Source organism: Abramis brama (genome assembly GCF_963993115.1).
Source record: "Abramis brama genome assembly, chromosome: 11".
NCBI classification, from domain to species: domain Eukaryota; kingdom Metazoa; phylum Chordata; class Actinopteri; order Cypriniformes; family Leuciscidae; genus Abramis; species Abramis brama.
In genome coordinates this window covers 8,570,113-8,594,121 of record NC_139973.1, presented here as the reverse complement: position 1 = coordinate 8,594,121, position 24,009 = coordinate 8,570,113, and the positions used below count along the sequence as shown (strand labels likewise).

The 24,009-nt window shown below is 36.4% G+C and overlaps 1 protein-coding gene across 1 annotated transcript in view; it reads right to left on the bottom strand.

The window, feature by feature from the left end:
* The window catches only part of cntn3b (contactin 3b), a 67,675-nt gene that overhangs the window by 16,020 nt on the left and 27,646 nt on the right, over nt 1-24,009 (bottom strand). The window contains exons 5-13 of the mRNA XM_084129139.1: nt 22,909-23,004; nt 14,675-14,878; nt 12,913-13,015; nt 11,174-11,358; nt 8,103-8,239; nt 6,680-6,809; nt 6,056-6,206; nt 5,828-5,955; nt 3,129-3,304 (exon numbers count right to left, since the gene is read on the bottom strand). Coding sequence (XP_083985265.1) covers nt 3,129-3,304; nt 5,828-5,955; nt 6,056-6,206; nt 6,680-6,809; nt 8,103-8,239; nt 11,174-11,358; nt 12,913-13,015; nt 14,675-14,878; nt 22,909-23,004 — 1,310 coding nt within the window. The remainder of the gene's footprint in view (nt 1-3,128; nt 3,305-5,827; nt 5,956-6,055; nt 6,207-6,679; nt 6,810-8,102; nt 8,240-11,173; nt 11,359-12,912; nt 13,016-14,674; nt 14,879-22,908; nt 23,005-24,009) is intronic.

Here is a 24,009-nt window from a genome sequence, read left to right as displayed (position 1 = left end):
AAACAGGACTCAATATAAATTATTTTATGATTCACACCAAAGGTAAATCAAGCATAAAATAAAGTTGAAATTGGCATTAGATTGATGTAAAAAAAAATAATAAAAAAATAAAATAAAATGCATGAGCCAAGTGTTCACACTAAAGTCAAACTACAAAAAAAATTATAATTCAGATTTATTCCCACATACGTAAGTGGCCCAGATCAGAATTGTAAATGTCACATCCAGTGATTTTTACTGTTTACACGGTCATCCAACAAACCAGATCTGTGTCACACACATATGTGGGACACTTGCAACTGCAGAGTTATTATAGCTTGAGTAACAAAGTACCTGTTTTCAAAAACAATATGTGCTACCATTTTATTATGTAATTATCACCAAAATAAAGGCAGGTGCAATAATGTTCCCTGTCATGCTATCTGCAGATTTCTGCATACTCATCCATCCCTTTAAAATGGCTGCTGTGCACTTGAGATATGTGTGGACCTTCATAAACAGCCTCGGTGAGTAGCCTCAGGGATTCACTTAGATCCAGCTCTCTCAGACACACAGGAGCTCAGTAAAACACACACACTGTGGCTAATTGGTAAGACGATACTAATTATTCCACAATTACATAAGCCAGGACCAGGTAAATGAACAAAGAACATGCAGAGAGAGAGAGTGAATATTGTTTCAGATAAGCATAAGCAGATAAGTCATAAAGACTCTGCATTTCTGGTACAGACTTCATTTTAAATGATAAGACACAGCTAAGCATAAGACAGCACAGCGTGCGAAAGAAGCAAATTAAATTAAATTTAAAGACTTTAATTGACAGGGTTTTCTGAATGAATGCTGTTGTTTTGATGAATTAATAAATAAACATTTTATTTATGCTATTTTTCCTATTAAGATAATAACAAAATATTTAAAATAAAATAAAACAATTATTTTTTTTCTTAAATAGAATAAATGATGAAACTCCAAGACTGCAGACACAATTTATCTCTGTGTTTCTCCCTGGCTTTTAAATAAAGTATGCCCAGAAGTTCATAGAAGCTAAATCCTACATATCACATTGATATCTCTAGTGGTCTACCATCCCCAAACCACAGACCACTACTCTACTGTAATAGTACATAAACGTGTCTGATGCCCTCCATGCTCTCAAAACACGACCAGCACTTATGTTTGACTGTGGTTTCCTCTCAATCAAGTTCAATTCCTATAAAAAAAAATGCCTTAAACTCAATCACTATCAATAAGAGAGCCCATTCCATGGTTCAATGGATTCCAAAATTTCAGGGTTGGACAGGGAAGACTGTGGAGCGGGTGATGTTTAATTATGGTAATGCACTCATCATAGGCTGCTAAGACGGAAGGTGTAATCTTTGGGGGCAGAGAAAGTGTGAATCCGTGAAAGCCATATCTCATTATAACCCCCATCTGCATATGTCAATGTCATGTGTAATTGCCCTTGAGAGAAGCCCATGTATGAACATTACGCAGCCACCATCACATGACAATAAAAGGCAGGGCCTGGCCGTGGGTTTGAGTGGCCCGAATCAAGATCATGATAATGGGCCCAAGGCGTGTGGGGGAAAAATGCAATATTTTATTTGTATTTATTTTATAATAAATAATATTAATATTTAATCATTTATTTTATAATATTCTATATACAAATGTTTTTAAAAGACATAAGTTATAGGACCATAATATAATATAATATAATATAATATAATATAATATAATATAATATAATATAATATAATATAATATAATATAATATCCTTTTTCAGCTCAATAAAATTTAGGAAGTTACGATTTGCCTATTAAATGAACCATCTAAAGGCCCTCTCAGACAGGCTTTCAAGAACCTTAGACTGCACCCAGGTTTCAAATCCTTGATTCTAAATGATCAAGAGCTGTTTATTATTCTGTTCAAATCCCAAGCCAACCAAGGAAAAATCTAAACTAAAACAGCTAAATGGAATGTGACAGCACAAAGCATTTCTTATAAGGCAGGATTTTAATTCATTGGAGTCCTGCTGCAATAAGGAATTGTCTACCCTGAGATGTAAAACGTCCTGTGAAACTGGAGGGGTAAAATGGGAACAAGACTCTTAATTGATCTGGCCTCTTTCCCTGGTTGAGTTTGTAAAGAACAGCTGTTTGGTAAACATGTTGAATCATTCACATTCAATGTAGTTCAGCAATAGAATGACCCAGAACAAGAAGGCAAAATTCATCCCAAGAATGGGATGAATATCAAACGACAGACATAACAGCTGGCAAATCTCTTTGAGGGAGATCATTCAAAGTCCAAATAGCTTGTTCCTGTCCAGCACAATGATTAGATTAAAACCCAGTTACAGTAGTCCAAGTGCTCGTGATTTATTCAATAAAATGAACTGCATTACATGCTGGGTTCTTTGGTTTGATTCAACTGATGAGCACAAAAAACAAAACAAAACATAACAAATAGATTTTTTCTATCTCCTCTGGCTCAAATAAACTCATCTTACTTTGAATTTGTTAAGAAATTACAACACGCAAATTCTTGTACAGACTTCTCCTGACAAATTTCTTGTACTTCATTAAAAGGACCATATTCTACGGAGCCCCTAAAAGGACATGGTGAAGAAGAAAAAAATGAGATGGGAGGAACACTTACTTGGCAGTGCTTTTGCATTCAATCGCAAATGTTTCGGGTTCCCCAGAGAAACGCGAACGCAAAGTGTCTCAGGGGAACGCAAAACTTTTGCGAGAGAGCGCAAAAACATAGATTTATTATTTTTCCTCCCATCTCATATTTTTTTCCACCACCAAGTCCCCTTATGGGCGTAATATTCTACAAATTCTGAGCATATTTATTTTTTTATGAAATACACTTGTGTTGCTCTGCACTGCAATTTAGTCTTTCATTTCAGACCTGTTTGCTACTGTTGCAGTCAAGTCTTCATAAATGATTTGTGAATGTTAGATTATGTCTACACAGTACATCAAACCCTTTTTTTCAAAACAGCAAGGAAAATCCTGTTTTCCAAGATACGCTCCCTATAAATGTTTCATGTTTGGAGGTGGTGGTGTGGGATGAGGGTGCTGAGGTTGCCATATTGCCCTAAAACCACAATACTCACCCCTCCCACTCGCTCGAAGTGGTTCACGTCTTGATGGAAATCGATGGGCTGACCGTTGAAGGCCCACGAGAAGGCCACGTCCAAGGCTGGATCGGCAGTCACCTGGCAGAGAAGCACGATGCTCTCCCCCACAGTGATTTCAGTGCTGCTGGGGCCCTGGCTGATCCTCGTGGGCTCTGTTAGTTACAGTGCCAACACAGTCTGTCAGTTTAGCTCTGGGACACAAACTAAAGCGAGAGAACTTCTTCTGTGACCAGGCAAATAACAAGACAATCACTCTGTTCCAAAAACCTAGCGAGCTGTCTCTGAAAGCATTTTAAGGCATCATGTTCCCGACCCAAAGGCTGTTCCAGAAGGGTAGGCTGCATAATTATTCTGCATTATAATACTAAAATCCACCGCAACAATTGAGACAAATGTCAATTATAAATACATTATTTATGTGTTTATATTTAAATATAAATATATGTATATTATTTATTTATATTTTCATTTATTTATATTTTCATAATGATTTATATATTTATATTTCACTAAATAATGAAATGCATCAATACAAATATTTCAAAATAGTTAAAAGTCACGTTTTAACCCAAAATTGCATGCAAATAATACACTAATAAATTCATTTATTTATAATACAAGGCTTGATTGGATGAGCCACATTTAAACTGTTAAAAAGTAAACAAAAGACTAAAATTATTATATTGAGGACATGAGGAAAAAAATATAGAAATGAATCAGCAATAATAATAATAATAAAAACATATTCCAGAGGAAAATTTGCTTATAACATATGATATAACATAAAATATGCATACATTTCATTTTTACAATTTAGAATTTTACACCACTAATTTAAAAATTAGACACCAATGTTATTTAAACATTATTTATAAATTAATTAAAATATTTTGTGATAAAACAAAAAAAATTGTTACAATATTTTACCTATATAATACATGAATTCAAATACTGTATGATTGGGACATAAAAATAATTTGCATGGTAAGAATGATCCTATTGTGATTATCATTATTATGTATATACATATTTTTAATATGTATATATGTATTGAACATCAGTGTATTACATTGCTATGGTCCTGATGAGCAATAGGCCATGCACTCGAGGCTGTGGGTTAGCAATTTTACCACAGCCTGCGGTGGTTTATTGCTGTAATAAATAATCATAATTTCTAGGTGCTATACTTAGATTTTTGGCTGCTGTCTTTCCATATGGGGACTATTAATTTGAGAAGAACATAAAGTAGATTTTAATAAGAGCCAAATGAATTGGCAGCATGTCTACTGTGAGCAGAATACAGTTGGGTGAAGGCACTTTGTGAGGGAAAGGTCATTTTAATTAAATTACATTAAGGAGGTCAACTGCCGGTGCATGACAAAAACATAATGAGAGAAAAATACAAGGAAGAGAAGAAAGAGAAACCCTGCAAAAAAAGTATGGGCTCACACAGAGGTCTCGATGGTACATGGCTAATGAGTTTCTTCTGATTTGCCATGAAAATACTGCTGATTAAACCCGTAAACTATGTGATGAAGAACAAATGTGAGGAATAACATTCATCCTATAGCTTAACGAGGATATAACAATCCACATGGATAATGGCCACAGCAATTAAGGATGACCTTAACAATGAGTAATTAGTGTAACATGGACTGAACTGTGTGGAAGATTGAAGCAAGAGGGCATATGAACTAAACTAGAGAAGAGAATGTTACACGTCCACAATATAGGCGGCTAACTTAAAGGGCCAGTTCACCCAAAGAGAATATTTCTTTTACTCAACTTCATGTAGTTCCAAAGCTGTCCAAACTGTATTTCTTCAGTGAAAATCACAAAATGAGAATTTAAGAAATTAATAAGAAATGTTTTTCATGCAATTACAGTGAGTCCAATCTTCATATTTTCTCCTTTTGTGTTTCAGTCATACGAGTTCTGAACAACATGATGATGAGTAAATGATGACAGAATTAACATTTTTGGGTGAACTATTACTTAAATTAGAGTTTGAAAAGATCTCTTAAAACTTTTAGACATAGAGACTTGACAACAAAAGCTATTTGTCTTTAAACAGAGCAGAGGCATTGTGTGAGACTTCTCAGTCTGCTTGATTATATAAAACAAATCTTATGCTTTGTGATTTTTTGACTTGAAAGGCTGACAATGATGACAACAGAAACTTAGAAGAATGAAGATGTCAGTTGGCTAATGCATTTCTTGAAACAGCTGAAGCAATGCATTTTGATACGTGCCAGATGTGGCATTTCATAGTTAAGCCATCAAGAGTACAGTATCTGAGTCAACAATAAGAGTGAACTGGGCTGTGTATTTTCTGCACAGCAAAAATAAAGCTGTTATTCATCCAAAGCTACTTTAGAGTCTAAAGCTAAATGTATGGTTATCAAAAGAATCCCAAAACATTTTTGAGAGAAAATGAATCAGATTTTTTTTTAAAACAATCATTGCTTGGAGAATAATATTTTTTTCTTTTTGTTTGGCTTTTTTCTTTTTTTTTCTTTTTTTTCATTTGTGATGGAAAATAGAAAAGGGGCACAGTAAATAGTGGGGTGAGAGAAACAGTGGAGAAACCGGATCTGGAAAATATTGCAAGCAGAATTCGAATCTCAATATGCACTAAAACACTTTGATCAAGAATATAAAACACAATGACTCACCTGTGATTATCAGTCTTCCTGTTGTGCTAGCTGTGCCAAACTGATTTTTAGCGATGCACGTGTAAGTACCTCCATCTCGCTTCGTTACGTTGGCGATCTTAAGAGTTCCATTGGGGAAGAGGGAAATCCTTGAGCGTAATAGATAATTGATAAATATCACAAAAAAATAAATAAATCACATGGCCAAAGTCTTCAGTGTGATAAAATATAAACTCAAAAGCTAAATACCTTTCGTTTCTTTGCAGTATCTCAGTCCCTTTTTTCCACAGGCTAATGGCTCTGGGTGAAGCATGTGGTCTGCAATCTAGGCTAACGTCACTACCCGAGCGAGCCTTAAGCACTCGGCTCAAAGGATTCTGGGAGAAGCTGGGAGCAGAGGCTGTAGGAGACAGAGAGATTTAGTCCTCAGACTCACACTCAATGGAATCTGTGATGAACAGCAATTGACGTTCAAACAGCCTCTGGCAAAAAAAAAAAAAAAAAAAAAGGAAGAAAGCCTTTTAGAAGAGTCTAAAGGACTTAACAAATAAAGCTGTCCACTTCCACTGGCTGCTTCCAGGCCATTTGTCTTTAACTAAACCTACATTTTGCTGTGCCATTCTGTGCTGTATCTTAAAAAGACGCCATTTTTTTTTACACTGGCCTCGCACGAACAATACTGATCAATGTGTTCTGATTAAAATGAATACATTTCAGAATCAATATGGGGAAATATGAGTGTTACAATGGAGCACTTAATCACATGGATGTTTTCAGTGCTGCTTTGTAATTTGAGCTTGGGCTGTGACTACTCAAAGTTTTATCATTCAAATGAAGGATGGAGAGCAGGCAGTGGGAACGCAGAGGTCGTACCAAGCACCATCAGTTCGGCGCTGGAATAAATGATGCCGTGCTTGTTCTCCGCTACACACTGATACATCCCGCCATCTGAGAGGTTTAGCGAGGAGATGGAGAGAGCGCCGTTCTCTATCTGCACTCGGCCCTGTAGACACATTCACAAACAAATCACAGGAAAATGGTTGCTATGTGGTTGATGGGTTGCTTGATTTCATGGTTGCTTACTGGTCAAAAGTCAAAAGATTATTTTGATTTGAATTAAATTAAGATTAAATTGATATTCTGGTCACTATAGATATGGTTTGGGTCCCTCCTTAAAAGCAGGGTTATTATAGTTAACTAAAATCATAAAAAAAAGTTATACATTTTTAAAAAACTTAAACCTAAATGTCAGCTAGTTGCCAATGAAACCTCTCGTTTTCATTTAGTTTAACTTGATGTACTAAAATAAAAACTAAGAAAAAACTATATATGCTTAAAAACTAATAAAATAATGATAAATAAAAGTAATTAATATGACAAAAACACAACAAAATTACTAAAACTTAAAAATGAAAACAGAAATTATAAAAACATTATTAATAAAACTCATAATAGTATCTCAAAGATACTAAAATAATGCTGCTTTACTGTAAGTCTATGGGATTTTGTCGAAATAAAAAATGTAAAACTAAAATCAATCATTTAAAAATGTACAAGTGAAATCATCCATTTCAACTTGAACATTAAAACTATGAAAATGGATATTAATTTTAAGATTTGTCACAAATTATACATTTGACAGAGTTATTAAATGATTTAAATGTAAAAATATGGGAACTGAAAAATTAAATATCCAATATCAGACAATGTATATTCAATATCAATCAATAAAAACACTTTTATAACACTGAAAGTCTGTCGGGTTGAACATCTACGGATGGGTTTGGAGAGGGTGGAGGAGGCTACAAAGCAGAAAGAGAAAAAAAAAAAAAAAAACTGCTGACCCTCTGCTCCGATGAACAGAAAAGAAACGTTGAACATAACAGTAAAATACTAATGGCCAATTCATTTGGCATGGGCGCCCAGTCGGAAAAGTATATGAGACAGGAAGGGAGGTGTTGAGTTGATGGTTCTGCTAATGGCATAGCAGACATTTAAGCCTATCGGCTGTTTTTAAGGGCTGACCTCAGCACAAAGAGTCACAAGGAGAGATTGACGTGATGTGTGATGGAAGGGAGGGGAGGAGGCGCGGGTCACTCTCGGCTTGAATGCAGGTCACATCTAATGGAGTCTTTCAGCTGCCTTATAACTGCTTTTGTTGGTTGATGGGAGTCTCTCCTACTTAAACAGATTTTACTTAAACTTTTTTTCCCCTCGCTTTTATGTCAGCAATGAGAATATGTTTGCATTGACCTTGAACTACAGTACAGTAAGAGCAGATAAAGCCCTAAAGTACCTCAGATATAAGAGTTTCTCCGTTCTTCAGCCAGCTATAAGAGGGCTTTGGTTTCCCATTGGCTTTGCACTCCCAAAACAGATTCTCCTCAATGGACAATGCTGTGTCTGTCGTTGTTTGCAGCCAATGAGGTGTGGCTGTGGAAAGAAAGCACATTGATCAATCAAACAATGGATAAAGGGTAGATTATGGACATATTAAATAATACACATAAATGTAATGTTACACTTGCATGTTAAAACCACACACATTACCCAAGGCTAATAGATTCCCAAGGCTGCCTTGATGACAGAAACAATTAAAGTAAAAGTTCACCCAATAATGAAAAATCCATCAGTTTTTTCACCCTATTCATTTCAAACTTATATGACTTTCTTTCGTCTATGCAAAACTAAAGGAGATGCTATATGCTTCTCCTGGTTGCTTTTTCCCCATACATTTACATACATTTTTTCCCCCATAAATTTTACTTTTAAAAAATAAAATCTTACTTCTCCTTAAACTTTTAAATAGTAATGTATATAATTTATCAATGTATACAAGGACATAACTCCTTTTGTGTGCCATAAATCAGATTCACGAGGGTGAGCAAATTATGACAACATTTTTCTATTCCTTCAAAGTTAGTTGACTTACAGACAGCAAATCCCACATTTAATTAAAGTGCTCTAATCACACAGTGTGACCCCTGAATTATTAATTATCATTATCAGAAAAGGCTGAAATATGACAACCGCATAACCCGCTTCACCACCTCCAAAAAGGCTCGCCATTTACTCATTCGCTAGTCTGTATAATATTGACTGCATGCTTGACACTCCTATAACAACAAACAATAGACGACCCATTTCACAAGAGCCATGTGAATATGAATCTAACTACTGAAGTAAGATGTTCAATGAATAAATCAATTCAATCACATGCTCACAATTCACATGCTCCGTTCCGAGCTACAAATCCTTTGACCTCCTTCTGAAAGCTTTATTATCCTTTTGGCTGGCAAACACTCCAGTGCCACGTACAGAGTCTTGAGATCAATTAACACATTCGTATGATTGCATTTCTCTTCACAAATGTTAATTTAAATAAACCTAGGATAAGACCTATGAATCCTTTAAGACCGACACCAATCCAGTGCTTTTCAAACTGCTTGTTTTCTGCACAAAGTCAAATAGTGGAACAGACAATCTACTTTGGCAAGGCAAACTCCCGTTTTCCTTTATCCTACAGAAGTGTTTTCAGTTTCACAGCATACGAATGCATATTTATTCATACAGTCATTGCAAAGACAGAAAATCCAAAAAGACTTCAGTGTGTGTGTTAGATATCTATGGAAGCTTGTTTCCGCCACAGACTAAAACATTACAAAAGGTAATTGCGACTTTATCTCACAATTATGACTTTTTCTCAGAATTGCAAGACTCGCAGACTCTCAATTGCAATTATAAAGTCTGAATTGCAAGATATAAACTCGCAATTCTGAGAAATAAAGTCAGAATTGCGAGTTTATGTCTCACAATTCTGACTTTATTTCTCAGAATGTGAAATATAACTTTTTTTCCTCGTAATTGTGAGTTTATATCTGCCAATTCTGACTTTAAAATTTAAAATCTCAATAAAAACTCGGGATTGTGAGCTGACTTTCTCCCCTAAGAACTGGACCTGATAACTCGCAATTGCAAGTTTATATTTACCAATTCTGAGAAAAACAAAGGGAATTTCTAGGTGTGTGTTTGTGTGTGTATGTATGTAAGTGTGTTCTGCATTTGGGATGTTCTATGGTCGTATCCTTTCATTTGTGTGTGTGTGTGTGTGCGTGTGTGTGTGTGTGTGTGTGTGTTCTGGAAAGTGGAAATAGGCTAATAAAAAACATTTTCTTATTTTCCCATTCATGCCTGCGAGGAAACAATTTGTTACTATTATTATTAGAAAAACTCCTTGAATCCAGTAAATGTTTTTGTGTGTGTTCCAATTTCTATTTCAAAACTAACAAAGTTTTGCACCACTCTGATAAACGCTCAATTTAAAAAAATTAAAAGAAAAATGATTTGAGGAGAGGATAAAGGTAAAGGTTATTAATACAACAATGCCATACATTTCAAATTAAGCTTGACTTTTCATGGAATGCCACTGTGACCTTCTACAATGAGGTGCTCATTGCAGAAGGTCACAATCACATGAATCATGAAATGTCATGTCTCTCAAGGACACAAGTCAAGTGAGACACTTGTTATGACGTCCTCACTGTGAGTTATGACATATATGGCATAGCAAGGTTGTGTGCAGCTTAAACATAATGTCATAATTGCCACTCCAGGTAGTATAGAACCGTACAAAACTGTTAATGAATCATGTCAAACTTACAATAGCTTTGCTTTCTTTCTGGTAAACATTATGATTTTTTAATTTATTTTTTGCTTTAAAATTGCTCCATTAACAAAAATATATATTTTTAGAAATAAAATACAAATAAATTATTTTAAATAAATAAATAAAGTTAACAAAATAAAGTAGCATTCTGTGCTGTCTTAATATAAAATGTTTTTATTGATTAAATTCATGTCTGTTTAATACATTTATATGGAGGCAGTTGGATCGCCTAAAAACTCAAATTAAGTCGACCATAATAATTTATCCTGTGTTCATTTTTCTCAAAAGATGAAACATAAATGTTCTTACTGAAAAAATATAATTATATTTCTATAAAACACCTCCAAATGAATACATATCTGCAGTATAACTGATGCCACTGTCTACTGATTTATTACTCCAGTTTCAAGGCAGGACAGAACTGCCATATGGCAAAAGACATATTTTTTCAAATTACTGTAAATCTTAATGAGACAAAGTTGATCTCTCAACAGAAGCAGGTAGAAGAGAATACCTGAATACCTTTGTTTTTTCTACAAAGGTAGAAAAAATACACAAAAAAGTGTATAACAATAAATTTAGGGAAAATGATGTTGACAAGGGTGTTTATGATATAAGATGGAAAGAGAAAGAGGTATTAAATGACAAATACATATAAGAAAATAACCTAGAAATCGAGGGTTAGTGTTAGAACAACTCACCATGGAAAGACACGCGACCCCTTGCAGCATTCTTTCCACGACTGTTTTCCGCTATGCACTCATACGTCCCTGTGTCCTCTTGTTGAAAACTCGGAATCTCCAGAATGGCGTTCAAATTTTTCAGTTTGACCTTGTTTGGGAATGAAACGTCACTGGTTCTTCTCCAGCTGATCTTAGGAACTGGACTGTGAAACCAAAGCAAAGCCACCAGTTAGACAAATTCATATGAAAGATACATTCACCTACAGCAAATATACTTTTTTAATTAGTATGTTAATTGCCTGGAAAACAAATTCATGACCTTGGCATTGCTACGGTAGAAATGTTTGACAAGCGCTTTTGTCCAAAGCAATATACATTGCATCCAAGATACGCATTTTATTATGAGTACATTATGCATTTACATTTATGCATTTGGAAAACACTTTTATTCAAAGCATTCAAGGTTTTTAATCATTAATGTATTCTGTAGGAATCAAATTTACGACCTTGGCATTGCAAGCTTCATTTTCTACCAGCTAAAGGAACTTTTTTTCATTCACACAATTCCATTTGTGGAATTACATGGTCTAGTTCATGAATTATGGTTAAATGTAATGTTTGGTGAGTGGAAATCCATTTAGCAGATGCTTTTATCTAAAGTGTCATACAATTAATTCTAACTATGCATTGATCATTTTTAATTATTGTTAATAATTATTATCAATTTATAAGTTCAGGGTCAGTAAGATTATTATTTCTTTTTTTAAATGTATACTTTTATTCAGCAAGGATGCATTCAATTGATCAAAAGTAACAGTAAAGACTTGTGTATTGTTATAAAATATTTCTGTTTAGAATAAATTCTGTTATTTTGAAAATATCATCAAATAATCCAAAAAATTATTAAGCAGCACAAAATCTCTTAAGCACCAAATCAGCATATTAGAATGATTTCTGAAGGAATTTTCAGCTTTGCCATCACAGGAATAAACTACATTTTAAAATATATTAAAATAGAAAGCAATGAATTTAAATGGTAATAAAAATGCACAATATTATGGTTTCTAGAGACTTCTTTCAAAAAATGTTAACAGATCTTACAGAACCCAAACTTTTTAAAGTAGTAGTGTACATATATGCATTTGGTTGATGCTTTTATCCAAATTGATTTAAATTTCATTCAATTTGATCAGTTCATGTATTTCAGGAATCCAATGATAGCGGAGTTGCTAGAACTATCTACAGGAACGTTGACTGAGGAACTGACATACCATAATGTTTGGCAAAAGAAAATCCATTTCCCCCTTATTTCTTCAAATATATACCCCATTAAGAATATCTGAGCGTGAATGGATCTTATTCAGAATTGAATCTAGGGTGACGCACTCCTTGTATAGTTTGAAAAGCCACCATCTCCCGCTTTTTGAAAACCTGCATTTCCCCCTTTCTAAAAGACAACCCTTCTGCTCTTCTTTTGAAAAGAAGCTTGCAGCTCTATTTCCACACTATTTAAGGAGGAAATCTTGCAGGTCATTGCTCTCTGCAAAGCAAGCCATTATAGTGAAAAGGCGTCTGTAAAAAGCTTCCGTGACAGATTGCAAATCGCATTAAGAAAGAACCTGAAGTGCTGATCACAAATTTGGTGTATTTTATAACGCAGGATAAAATGAAACAGAGCCAAGCAAGGGTGTGAACTCGGGCAACAGTTTGTAAAGAGAGGACGCAGACAGACCCAGGTGTGTGCATGTCGGACTTACTTTCCCAGGGCGAAGCATTCTAGCTTCAGTGTGGATCCTTTAGCAGCTGGAATGGTGTCTGGGAAATGAAGCTCTATTTTGGGCTCGTACTCTCCCATCGCTCCTGCCATGGGCAGACAATACACCACGGATGCAAACGGCTTTGTCATTCATGATTTACAATATACAAGCTTTGTACTCCAGAATACAAGCAAAACAACAACAAATGGCAAAACACAAAGACCTGTCAATGAGCTGGGGAACCGAGAAGATTGTGCCAAAAATACAGAGCCACGTTATTAAAGATTTATGGAACACACATAATAAAAACAGGATCCATCTCAAATGGAAATGTGGCCTCCTTTGAGACATTGTCAAGAGTGCAGGTTAGTGTTCTTAAAAGAGGCAGTTTAGCTTTCAAGACAGCGGCATGAATACATCTCTGACATTTACGAATGAAGATCTTTCAGACAATGCCACATGCTCTTTTGACCCAACTGAAAAATATCTGTGAAATCTGTGTTTGCCAGAAAATTACCATTAAAAAATATGGTAGCAACATTTTAAGTTTTACAGACTAAACAAATATACGTTAAAACTGCAATAATGTTGATATACCAAATACTAAAATATTTTTTTTAGCTTAATGAAATACTGACAACCACCTTAAGGTTTTATGTTACATCTCATGCTGTTAAATTAATGTTTATCACATTATTTTAGTGTGTTACCATGATGGTGGTTTGTTTTAGAGTGTATGACTTTAGAGTGTGTGAACTTTCTATATATTAGTATTTACCTCAGCTTGTCGAAAAGCTACTTGTCTTGAAGCTTTCTCTTTACCACCTGTGTTTTAATGTACATAACTGAAACTAAGAAGAAACGTGAAAAACGTGAGCTGTCACACTGAGAATTCTGGGACTATTTACGATTTTTTTACTGTAAAATTATAAGATGACTTGCTCTTTTTCACTCTTTTTCACAGTTTTTTCACAAAAACTGTAAATTTAACTGTATTTTACTGTAAAATTGCATGAAATGTCCCATTATATCTATTACAGTTTTTCACAACATAAAGTAAAGTTGCTTAAGCCCCCGATACATAGGGAATATGTCTTCGTTTTTTGCCTGGACCACAAAACCCTGGACCACAAAACCAGTCACATGGGTCAATTGTTTGAAATTGAGATTCATACATCATCTGAAAGCTGATGTATTTAACTGAGATACAACTATTTGAAAATCTGGAATCTGAGGATGCAAAAAAATCTAAACATTGAGAAAATCGCCTTTAAAGTTGTCCATTTATGTTCGCGATTGTGCTGCATCCACTCACAAAAATAAATGTTTTATACATTAACGGCAGAAAATTTACAAAATATCTTCATGGAACATGATCTTTACTTAATATTCTAATGATTTTTGGCATAAAAGAAAAATAGATCATTTTGACCCATACAATGTATTGTTGGCTATTGCCACAAATATACCCGTGTGACATGTGACTGGTTTTGTGATCCAGGGTCACATATATGAGCAGCGGTATACTGTTAATGAACATCCTGATGCTGCCCAAGCTGCTGAGAGCCGCCATTAAGATGAATATGTTAATATGTGCTGCGCGCTTTCCTCCCAACAGGAGGAAAGCCTCCTCCGGTTTCCTCCGGCTTTTCGAGTATCATTTGTACAGTCTTTTATCTTTAAAATTACAATAATCTTTTTTACAGTGTATGCTCCTATATGGTGCATAAACTGTACAGTATTTGACAGACAACCCTCTTACCATCGTTTCTCAGCACTAAAGGTGTCGGCGAACTGAAGACCCTCTCCTTGGTAATAGTGTTATTAACCACGCAGGTGTAATTCCCTACGTCAGATGGTTCCACTTTAGCTATGTAGAGATTCCCCGTCTCCTGGGACACAAAGCGCCGGCTGTCTTGCAGGACGAAGTGAGGGTACTCGTTGAAGACCCAGGTGAATGTGAGGTCTAGAAAGATGTCAGAAACAGAGAGTTATATTCTGACACAGACATTTATATTTTCAGAAAGGTGTAGAGTCACTTTGTTTGGTAAACTATAATCTCGGCTAGAAAGCGTACAGCGTGTCTGTATTACACCACTCGCTTTGCCTCGGGCTGACCTCCTTAGGGCAGGTGAGGTTCAGTCAACAGAGTGACTCTTCCTTTGTGAGGCGGCAGGAAAGGGAGCGAAACAAACTAGATTAAAGCGCCTCACTGGCACTCTTATGACACATGCACTGTCCGGCTTCACCGTGGCTGGGGACGAAGGCTTCTCTGCTGGCGTCATTCATGCATGGCTGGCTCTTGCTGAAAAAGGCTGAACCAGAGAAGACCGAAGGCCCTGCCACAGTGCATTAGCGTGTCATCTACAGGAGACTAAGAGGGGGAAGGGAATGGGAAAGAGAGGCTCGTGCACATGATGCAACTGTTGGAAAGGTGTACAGGATGGCTGCCACTCAAAAAGTGTCCCCAGAGACCGCGCCGCCTATCAAAAGACAGGGAAACACGCTGGCTGGCTGGCTGGATGTCGTGAAGTTAAAAGCAATTCTTTATGATCAGGTTGGCCCAGGAATCAGAGCTCTTTGTCAAATGCGCTGATCGTCGAACAATCGAAAAGAGAGAATTGTTACTGAAAACACTAACAAACCTGCTGTTCAGAACTACAATGAAAGTGCCCACCACTGGAAAAGTACATGACATGTCCTCGGTATTGAGATATAAGAGCTGTATTGATGCTCTATTCTGGCAATGTAAGGAAGTGATGCGTAATAAAAATGCTGGAGAAAATGACCTACAGCTTTAAAATAATGATGGACAAGGTCAAAGTCAAGAGATAAATGCTCTGAATGCTCTACAATTCATTCAAAATATGAATGCCAATACATGTAATTCATAAGAAATATATTCAGCAACAAAAAGAGACACAAAATCTTAACTACTCTAGCTAAATCGAATGCTACATTCCAAAGTTTGGGGTAAGTAAGAATGCTTTTGGAAAGAAGGCTGAATTTATTTGATCAAATATACAGTTTAAATTTTAAATAACTGTTTTCAAAGCGAATATATTTTAAAATGCAATTTACGGCTGTGATGGTCAAGCTGAATTTTCAGTATCATTACTCCAGTCTTCAATGTCACGTGATCACGATCCTTCACAAATCATTCCAATATGCTGATTTGATGATCAAGAAATTATTATTATCATTATTATCAATGTAGAAAACAGTTCTAACAGTTCCAACAGTTGTCTGTGGAAACCATGATAGTTTTTCCACCCCCAAAGGTTCTAAAAAATTATTTGAAATAAAAATCTTACATTGCTTTTACTGCCACTTTTGATCAATTTAAACATTGTTGAATAAACTAGATGTACCGCATGGCGGTACAAAATATGACCGCCGCTCAGGCCTGCACTGGCTTTCCACAAAAATAAATGACGTGGAGCAATTTGGCTGTATTGCGTGTTTATGTATATACCTAAAAAAAGTAGTAGTATGTGCATGTCTGTCTGTGTGTGTGTGTATGTGTGTGTGTTTGTGTATGTGTGTGTCTGTGTCTGTGTGTGTGTGTCTGTGCGTGTATGTATGCGTGCGTACATGTGTGTGCGTGTGTGTGTTTGTGTGTCTGTGCATGTGGATTTGTATGTGTGTGTATGGGTGTGTGTCTGTGCATGTGGATGTCAGTGTGTGTGCATGCTTGCGTTTGTTTGTATTCCTGCATGTGTGTGTGTGACAGTATCATCCTAAACCAGCAACCCTTCGCTCAACACCACCATCTACAGGCCGATGAGTGTACAGTCACTAAATGTGCACATAAATGAATTTATTTTATACCCCCCCATGGATGAAATTCTACGAAACTTAGCATACCCCCAGAGGATGTCAAGTTAATCATACACATGAAATATGGTGCAGTTCTGAACATCTCAACTGAAGATAGGGGCGATTAAAGCAGAATAATATTGCATTTTCATTTTTTATGGGAGGGGCGCAAATCACAAATGAGTGATTATGGGCTAGGTTGATGTGGGCCCTTAAGACCAACATACCATAAAAATGTCTTCATCCTCGGTGCCACGGTTCAGGTAGTTATTTAGGAAAAACTGCATTTTTTGGGTTTGGGGGGGCCCAGCGCGGGGGGGGGAGTGGCCCCCGGGGACCAAACGAAATTTTTCCGTAAAAGTCTAGTGGGGCTACATGCCCACCAAATTTCATGTTCCCCGGTATTTCGGTGTCCCTGGTATCGTTAAAGACCCACTCCGATGAAAATCATGTTTTTCTAGGTGTTAACATGTTCTTGTGGCATTTTTCTGATGTTAGAGGACATATCTTGAGAAAAATAAGCTCAAAGTTGTATTTCTGAGTATTTCTGCATTCAAATGGCTGTGAATCAGTAGCAGACGCTAAAATGCCGGCTAAAATAGACTGGAGTTGTGACGTAGTAACTCCACTGGGCGGTGCCACAAGCTCATACTCCCCTCCGCCCCCGCCCGCGCGGCTCAGGTTCTGAGGAGTAGAGAAGACGATGGCGGATCAACACCTATGTGCGGTAGCGGGTTGCAATGCTAACTGTACGTTCACACCGCCGCCGACTTGAGCGGCAAAGAAGCTCTGGCCGCCCTGTCAAGGACGCGGGGATCTCTCTCTCTCTGCTATCTCTCTGCGTTCTTATATGCCCTGTCAAGCGCGCCCTGTTAAACTGGCAGGACTTAAAAACACATGCAAGTGATAAACTTTCACTCTGATGGTTAAACTGCAATTAATCCGATAATGATAGGAAACCCAGCAACGGCGATGATCAGCTTCTCCTCCGTTTTCTCGGAAGCTCAAGTCGGCGGCGGCGTGAACGAGGGGGAGGGTCGTCTCCGTGCCAACGGCTCCGCCCACAACGCAGAGGCGAATTGCTAATGAGCTACTGCCGCTCTGCTGAAGCAAAGTCCCAGAAAACGGCACAGGTTTTGTGATTTTGGCTAAAAACGGCATAATCATCATTTAAAGACCACTGAGAATGTTTAAAAATAGCTCAAAATATGATCGGAGTGGGACTTTAACGAAAAATTCAGTAGATGACGAAAAAAAAAAAAAAAAAAAACTTTGACAATCCCTACATGACCGCTTTCGCTAGCTACGCTAGCGGCGGTCATAATGATCAGTTTCTTTAAGAAAAAAACGTACTGATCTTGAGCATTTGAACAGTAGTGTATGTGGATTGTGTCAGGGTCCCGCCCTGACAGTCTTGTCTGTTTTGTCACTGTTTAATGTTTCCTTGTTTGTCTTGTGTCTGAGCACATGGCTGTGTCTTTGTTGCCATGCTCCTCTTGTCCTGCCTCCTTGTTTCCCGTTACCACGCCCCCCTGCTTAGTCCATGTCCTCGTTTCACTAATTGTGCTCACCTGATCCTCATGTGCTCTGGTCCCTTTATAATGTGCCTCTTTCCTTCATGTCTTTGCTGGTTCATTTTGTGTGCTTTGTGGTGTAGTCTTGTTTGCTTGCCTTTGTATGGTTAAACATAGTTCCTGTTCTAGTCGAGTATTTGATCGTTTCTAGCAGTAGTGTATCCTTTTGCTTTTTCCTTCAAGTCTTGTTCTAGTTAGGTTTTGTCTTTTCTCTTTTAGTTTTATTTCTTCTCTAGGTTATCTTCTACAGTTTCTAGTTCCCTATAAGTTTGTTCTTTTGTTTTATTTATTTTTTGATTGCAAGTTCCATTTGTTTTATTCCTAGATCTTTTCTTTTTCCTCTCTAGTCTTTGTTCTGTTTTAGTTTTTCTTTATTTGCCTATTTAATTATACTCTTGTGCCTTGTCTGTTTATCTTGTCTTTTCTTGTTCATTGTGAGTCTTGTGTTTGTTCCTGCCCTGCCTTGCATCCTGAGATTTACTGGCCATTGACCCCCACTGTCTGACAGCTAGACTGTAACACCTTTCACATTGAAGAGATCATCAAGCCTCTGGTTCCTTGCGTTCCTGTTTGTGCTCCACACCATCATCCCACCTGGTGCTGCCTCTTCCTCTGCAGTCTTCAAGCTCTTCGTCACCCCAGTTCTGGTTTCAGTGATCATTCTTCCTGCCTGTCGTAGTGTCATCTGCCCTGCCCTACTGTTTGAACTGTCACACCTCACTCTCCTTGTTGTGCCCTGTCTACAGTATTGTTAATAAAACTTCCCTTCACGTTCGTTCTGCGTCTGGGTCCTCTCTCTTGCAGAACCTGACAGATTGATACTGTGCCATTTGATTTAGCAGATGTAGAGCAGAGAAAATGGTTTGATAACACACTATATTTTCAACAGATAAAACAGTTGCCCTGGGAAAAAGTGATTTAAATATTACTAGTGTAGAATAATATAGCTTCCTTCACTATGACAAAACAGGTTGGTAATAATAACCAATCATGGGTACTTTGATAAGACATTTTGATCTAGCAGGAAACTGCAAATGTGGAGCAGAGAAAACTTGCTTTTAAAATGTTTGATCACATGCAGTTTTACAACAATAAAAATCTTCAACATTGCTCTTAGGGAAAATAGCTTAGATGTTTTAAATATTACTAGTGTAAAACAATATAGCTTCCACAATAAAACAGGTTGGTAATAATAACCCATTTGTCTTTTGAGTTCAATATGCAGCCTAAATCTAAACAGATAAAAATCAATATTGTAATTCTTCAACTTATGCACAGCAAAAACTTTTATAATAGAATCAGTTTGAAATTTGCAAAGCTTAGCATTCTTGTTTGCATTCTTCAGTGAAAAACAATTGATTACCTACTTAAAAAAAAGCATTTGTCTAAAAAACAAACATATTTCCTATTAATTGGGGTGAGATTTCAATTTCAGGTCTTTATTTTCATTTGCCTCCAGATTCAGGTCTGATTGAAAAGAAAGTGATCCAAATGAGAAAACAAATTGAAGCCAAACAAACGATGGCAGGATCTGCGATCCATAGTAAATGAGTTTCTTTAGAAGGTCTAATGCTAACCAGCATGCTTACTCCAAGTAAAATGACCATCAGTGGTTCAGAAACGGGTCTGCTTCACAACAAAGCATTTTGAATAAATTTCCGGCCTTCTCGAGCTTTTGAAATATTTATTTCTGGCTTTTTAGTCATAGTTAGCCTACATTTTTAATCGCTTGTGACATTAAAGCCAAACATTAGAGTATTCTCATATGAAATGCTCCTCTTCTGGGTTCTCTAATTAAACAAATGGTTAATTACAGATTTATCTCAGCAAACTATAATTGCCAACCTATCAAACAAATTCACATCTTCTAATTTCTGACATCTCATTTGTCGCAGTAATAGTCACGACCTCTAATTGATATTGATGTTTCTCACTGCCTGGTTCTTGTTTGCACTTGGGGTCTAATGACTTCTGTCCAATTACAGCTGGTTGAATTACAACCTCAGTCTTGTCTAAGGATAGGCACATATATGCCTAAGAGAAGCACAATTACCATGCGAACATGCATTTCCGCCACTCCTGGTTCCAGCCTGTGAAACAACCAGGGGTGGATCTAGAAAATTATTTATGGGGGGTGACATGAGGACTGTGAGAGAGTGGGGGGAGAAACACGAAAGCAAGCAAGCATTCAATCATCGATACTCAATCTATATCATATGCTACATCTATACTATAATTAAAAACAAAATTCAGCCGCGGGCGGCAATCATCGGGGTGCAAGCTCCAATGTCCCATGTAAATGATTAATGATCCCATTGAAATTTATCTTATGATGTGGTTTGATTCAAGTTGGAAAAGTCCATCTCGAATCTTCACAGAAAGTTAGGCAACAGCATATATAGCATACATCATATATATATATACTGGTGTCTAAAGGGGCAACTGAATTTCAAAAGAAATCAAAAAAAAAAAAAAGAAAGAAAAAGAAACCCAAACCCAGTATAAAAATGTTTACTGTCATCTTAATAGATGTGGTGTATGTGTATCAACATTTAAAATGAGATTAATCACATGTCATAGGATGTCACAGAACAAATTCATATCATTTGTAGCTCAAAATCTTGAAGCATTTTTTAAGACTCACTTAAGCACCATTTAATTTAATTTATTTCTATAATATGTGTAGTCTAACCTTATGCTTGCAGTTTAAGTGTTTGCTTTATTATTCCACAATTGAAAATAAGTGTCTTTATAGAAAATGTATAATATTATCTTGAAAAAGACAAATAAAGTGGTCTCTTCATTTTAAATGGACAGATATTTAATCATGTCTGTCAATAAAAGTTAAATATTTAATGATCTATAACCATTTCACATATTTCTATGTACACTAATTATATAAAACTTTACTGCCAGTACGCAATATTTATACAAATGAACTAGATCAATGCATTTATTTCCATTCAAAGGGATGAAAAAATATAGAAAATGTGGCTTAAAAGATTCCTTATCCTGTTCATCTTTCAGTTGAAATGGCTCTAATAGATTAGAATTTGCAGTTAGCAATATAAATTCATTTGGGGTCCAATTCACTTTCAGTGTTTGGACCCCTAAAAAAAAAGCTTGTTAGAGTATAGGTCTGTCATTACTACATAAAGAAGAGTTTACTAATATTATGTAGGCTACTTGGATGACATACAAATCAAGTTTTAGTGCATCAAGTTTAAGAGCTACAAAAACATTTAAATTCGCTAGAAAAAAAGACCGGCAAAAATATCAAAGCAGATATGAGACTTCTGAGACTTTCAACTAGTAACAACTCAACAGTAACAACAAAGTCAAAATATAGCGAGAAGCGTTGCGCAAAATAATACCGCAATACCAGACTACGCGAACGGGATTGGATTCACGAACAAATGGAAAAACAGTAAATTTGTTCGTGAATTGAGCTACACTGGTTGTGCTGTGTGTTTTTGACTCACAAAAATAACCCGTTCATAAGAGTCAATGAAGTTGACTACACACATCGTGAGCAGCCGTGGAGCAGCCGTGTTTTCATGCCATTTTTACAGAGTACATCTTTTTTTATGTCATCACATTAAAGTGCAGCTGCTAAAGATGGAGTACAGAAAACACTGTTTACATTTATATTTTATACTGGGATAAATCAGAGGTAGCAGATGGGGTGGCAATGCTTTTTCTTATGCCACCCTCGGTAGATCCGCCCCTGGAAACAACATTAGAGTGTTCTTTATTATACTTCTCAAATAGTAGTTTCAATGGAGGCAACATGAACAATTGTTTTGTTGTTGTTGCTGGTGTTTTTTTTTTTGTTTGTTTGTTTTTTTACAATTTATCACCAACAGTTCATCTAAAAAAGCTCTATGCAAGTTTCATATGATGAAACAAGGAAAAAAATGGTTTCATGTTGTGCAATGGGATCAAAGGAAGCATTTTATGGTTTTAAGAGCAAGTACATGTATGTATCCAGCACTTCACAGATTCTGACTACTTTTTTGAAGTCAAAAGTGAATATTTGAAACCATTTGAAACCCATTTTACTACCATAATTTGACATTTTCAAGCAAAGCAGGATATTATACAAGAAAATGGTGAGAAGTGTTTGTCCCATACCAGAGTGTTAGCCAGACTGAATGAAAAAATTCACAAAAAAATTGGCTAAATATCTATTTGGCTATTGTTTAACATTATTTAACAACTTGTGCAACCCAGTGTTTTGAAATGAACCCGTGTTTTTTCAGTGATTGAAATGAAGCTGAAATTAAATTAAATAAAATATAGTTGCCTTGACAAAGCTACAAAGTAATTAAAAAATATCAGAAACTGATAACAAAATTACTAAAATTGTACATAAAATCAAAACTTAAAAAACAAAACTATGAAGTAATTGAAAATATGAATAAATATTATTATAGTATATAATGCTAAAAGTGGCATCAAAGGGAAAGCAATCTGATTGCAAAAGGAAGAGCATTTTGATTAAAGATTATGAAAACAGATCTTTTGCTTGACTAACCAATTAATTATTCACTATATGACAAATTGTTCAAATTGCTTTAAATGGCGAGATATACAGACTTACCTCCAGAATGCGAAGGTGTGCCACACAACAAAACAACCCCTTGGCCTTTCCTGACATTGACAGCACTCCTTGTCTGCGTTTTGAAGTTTTCCAGATCTGTAACAGAAAAATGTAAAAAAAGGAAGGAATGAAAAAGCAATGTTAACTGCAATCGTTTAGGAGCGCTCACATCTGAGAAAGTAAAAAGAAGGAAACGGAATCAAAAGTCCAAAGCATACAGTGGGTGTCTGACAATGCAGTCTAGTGAAACAATATGAGGCTGTATGAAAAAAGGAATGCTAACATTGCCTCCACCTACCAGCATTATTACCAGAGATATCTAAATCTCACCCACTGAGCAAGCAGCTTCCCTGTCAATACACGTCCACACGATTCATCCTCGCAAATTAACAGGAGGAGAGGAAGTTGGCAGCCTGCTCGTATACCTGGCATGATAAAAACCTCGTCCTTGTATCGTGACAGAGAAGGCCTTCTGTAACTGTGGCCTGCTGTGCCAATTCCACACCCTTAAGCAAACAAGCCAAGAGCCCGGCTCCCCAACACAAAGAATATAGAGTCAATGTGACTGATAAGACAAATTACAGAGTAGAAAAACAAAACAAGCAGAAGAAAACATCAGGATTAGGGAGAGGTGGTGGAAAACAGTGGGAAAGATTAATGAGAGATTCCCTGCCGAGTCCTGACTGAAAAGAAGTCCCACACAGTACGGAGCCGTGGTGGAAGTGGAAAGAGCAGGACTTGCTCGGCTCATAGTAACAGGATGAATGGCTTTAGAGCCTGAGCGGCAGAGCCACAGATGCTGATTAATGGTCTCTTGTGTTAAAATCTATAAGCCTGGACTCATGTGAAGGCTGTAGACTGGGTGGTAAGTCAGACATCTTCACAGTGAATGCCGTTACTTCATAAATGGAAAACATTCATATGTGAGGGTCAAGATGTGAGCGTTAATGGATTCATTCTGAGAACTTTTATTGATACTTTCTAATGAGATTGCAGAAAATTCAACTTCAAGATCCTGTTAAATTGCCCCTATTATGCTTTTTCGAATATTACCTTTCATGCAGTGTGTAATATAGCTGTTGTATTGAATGTACAAAGTCT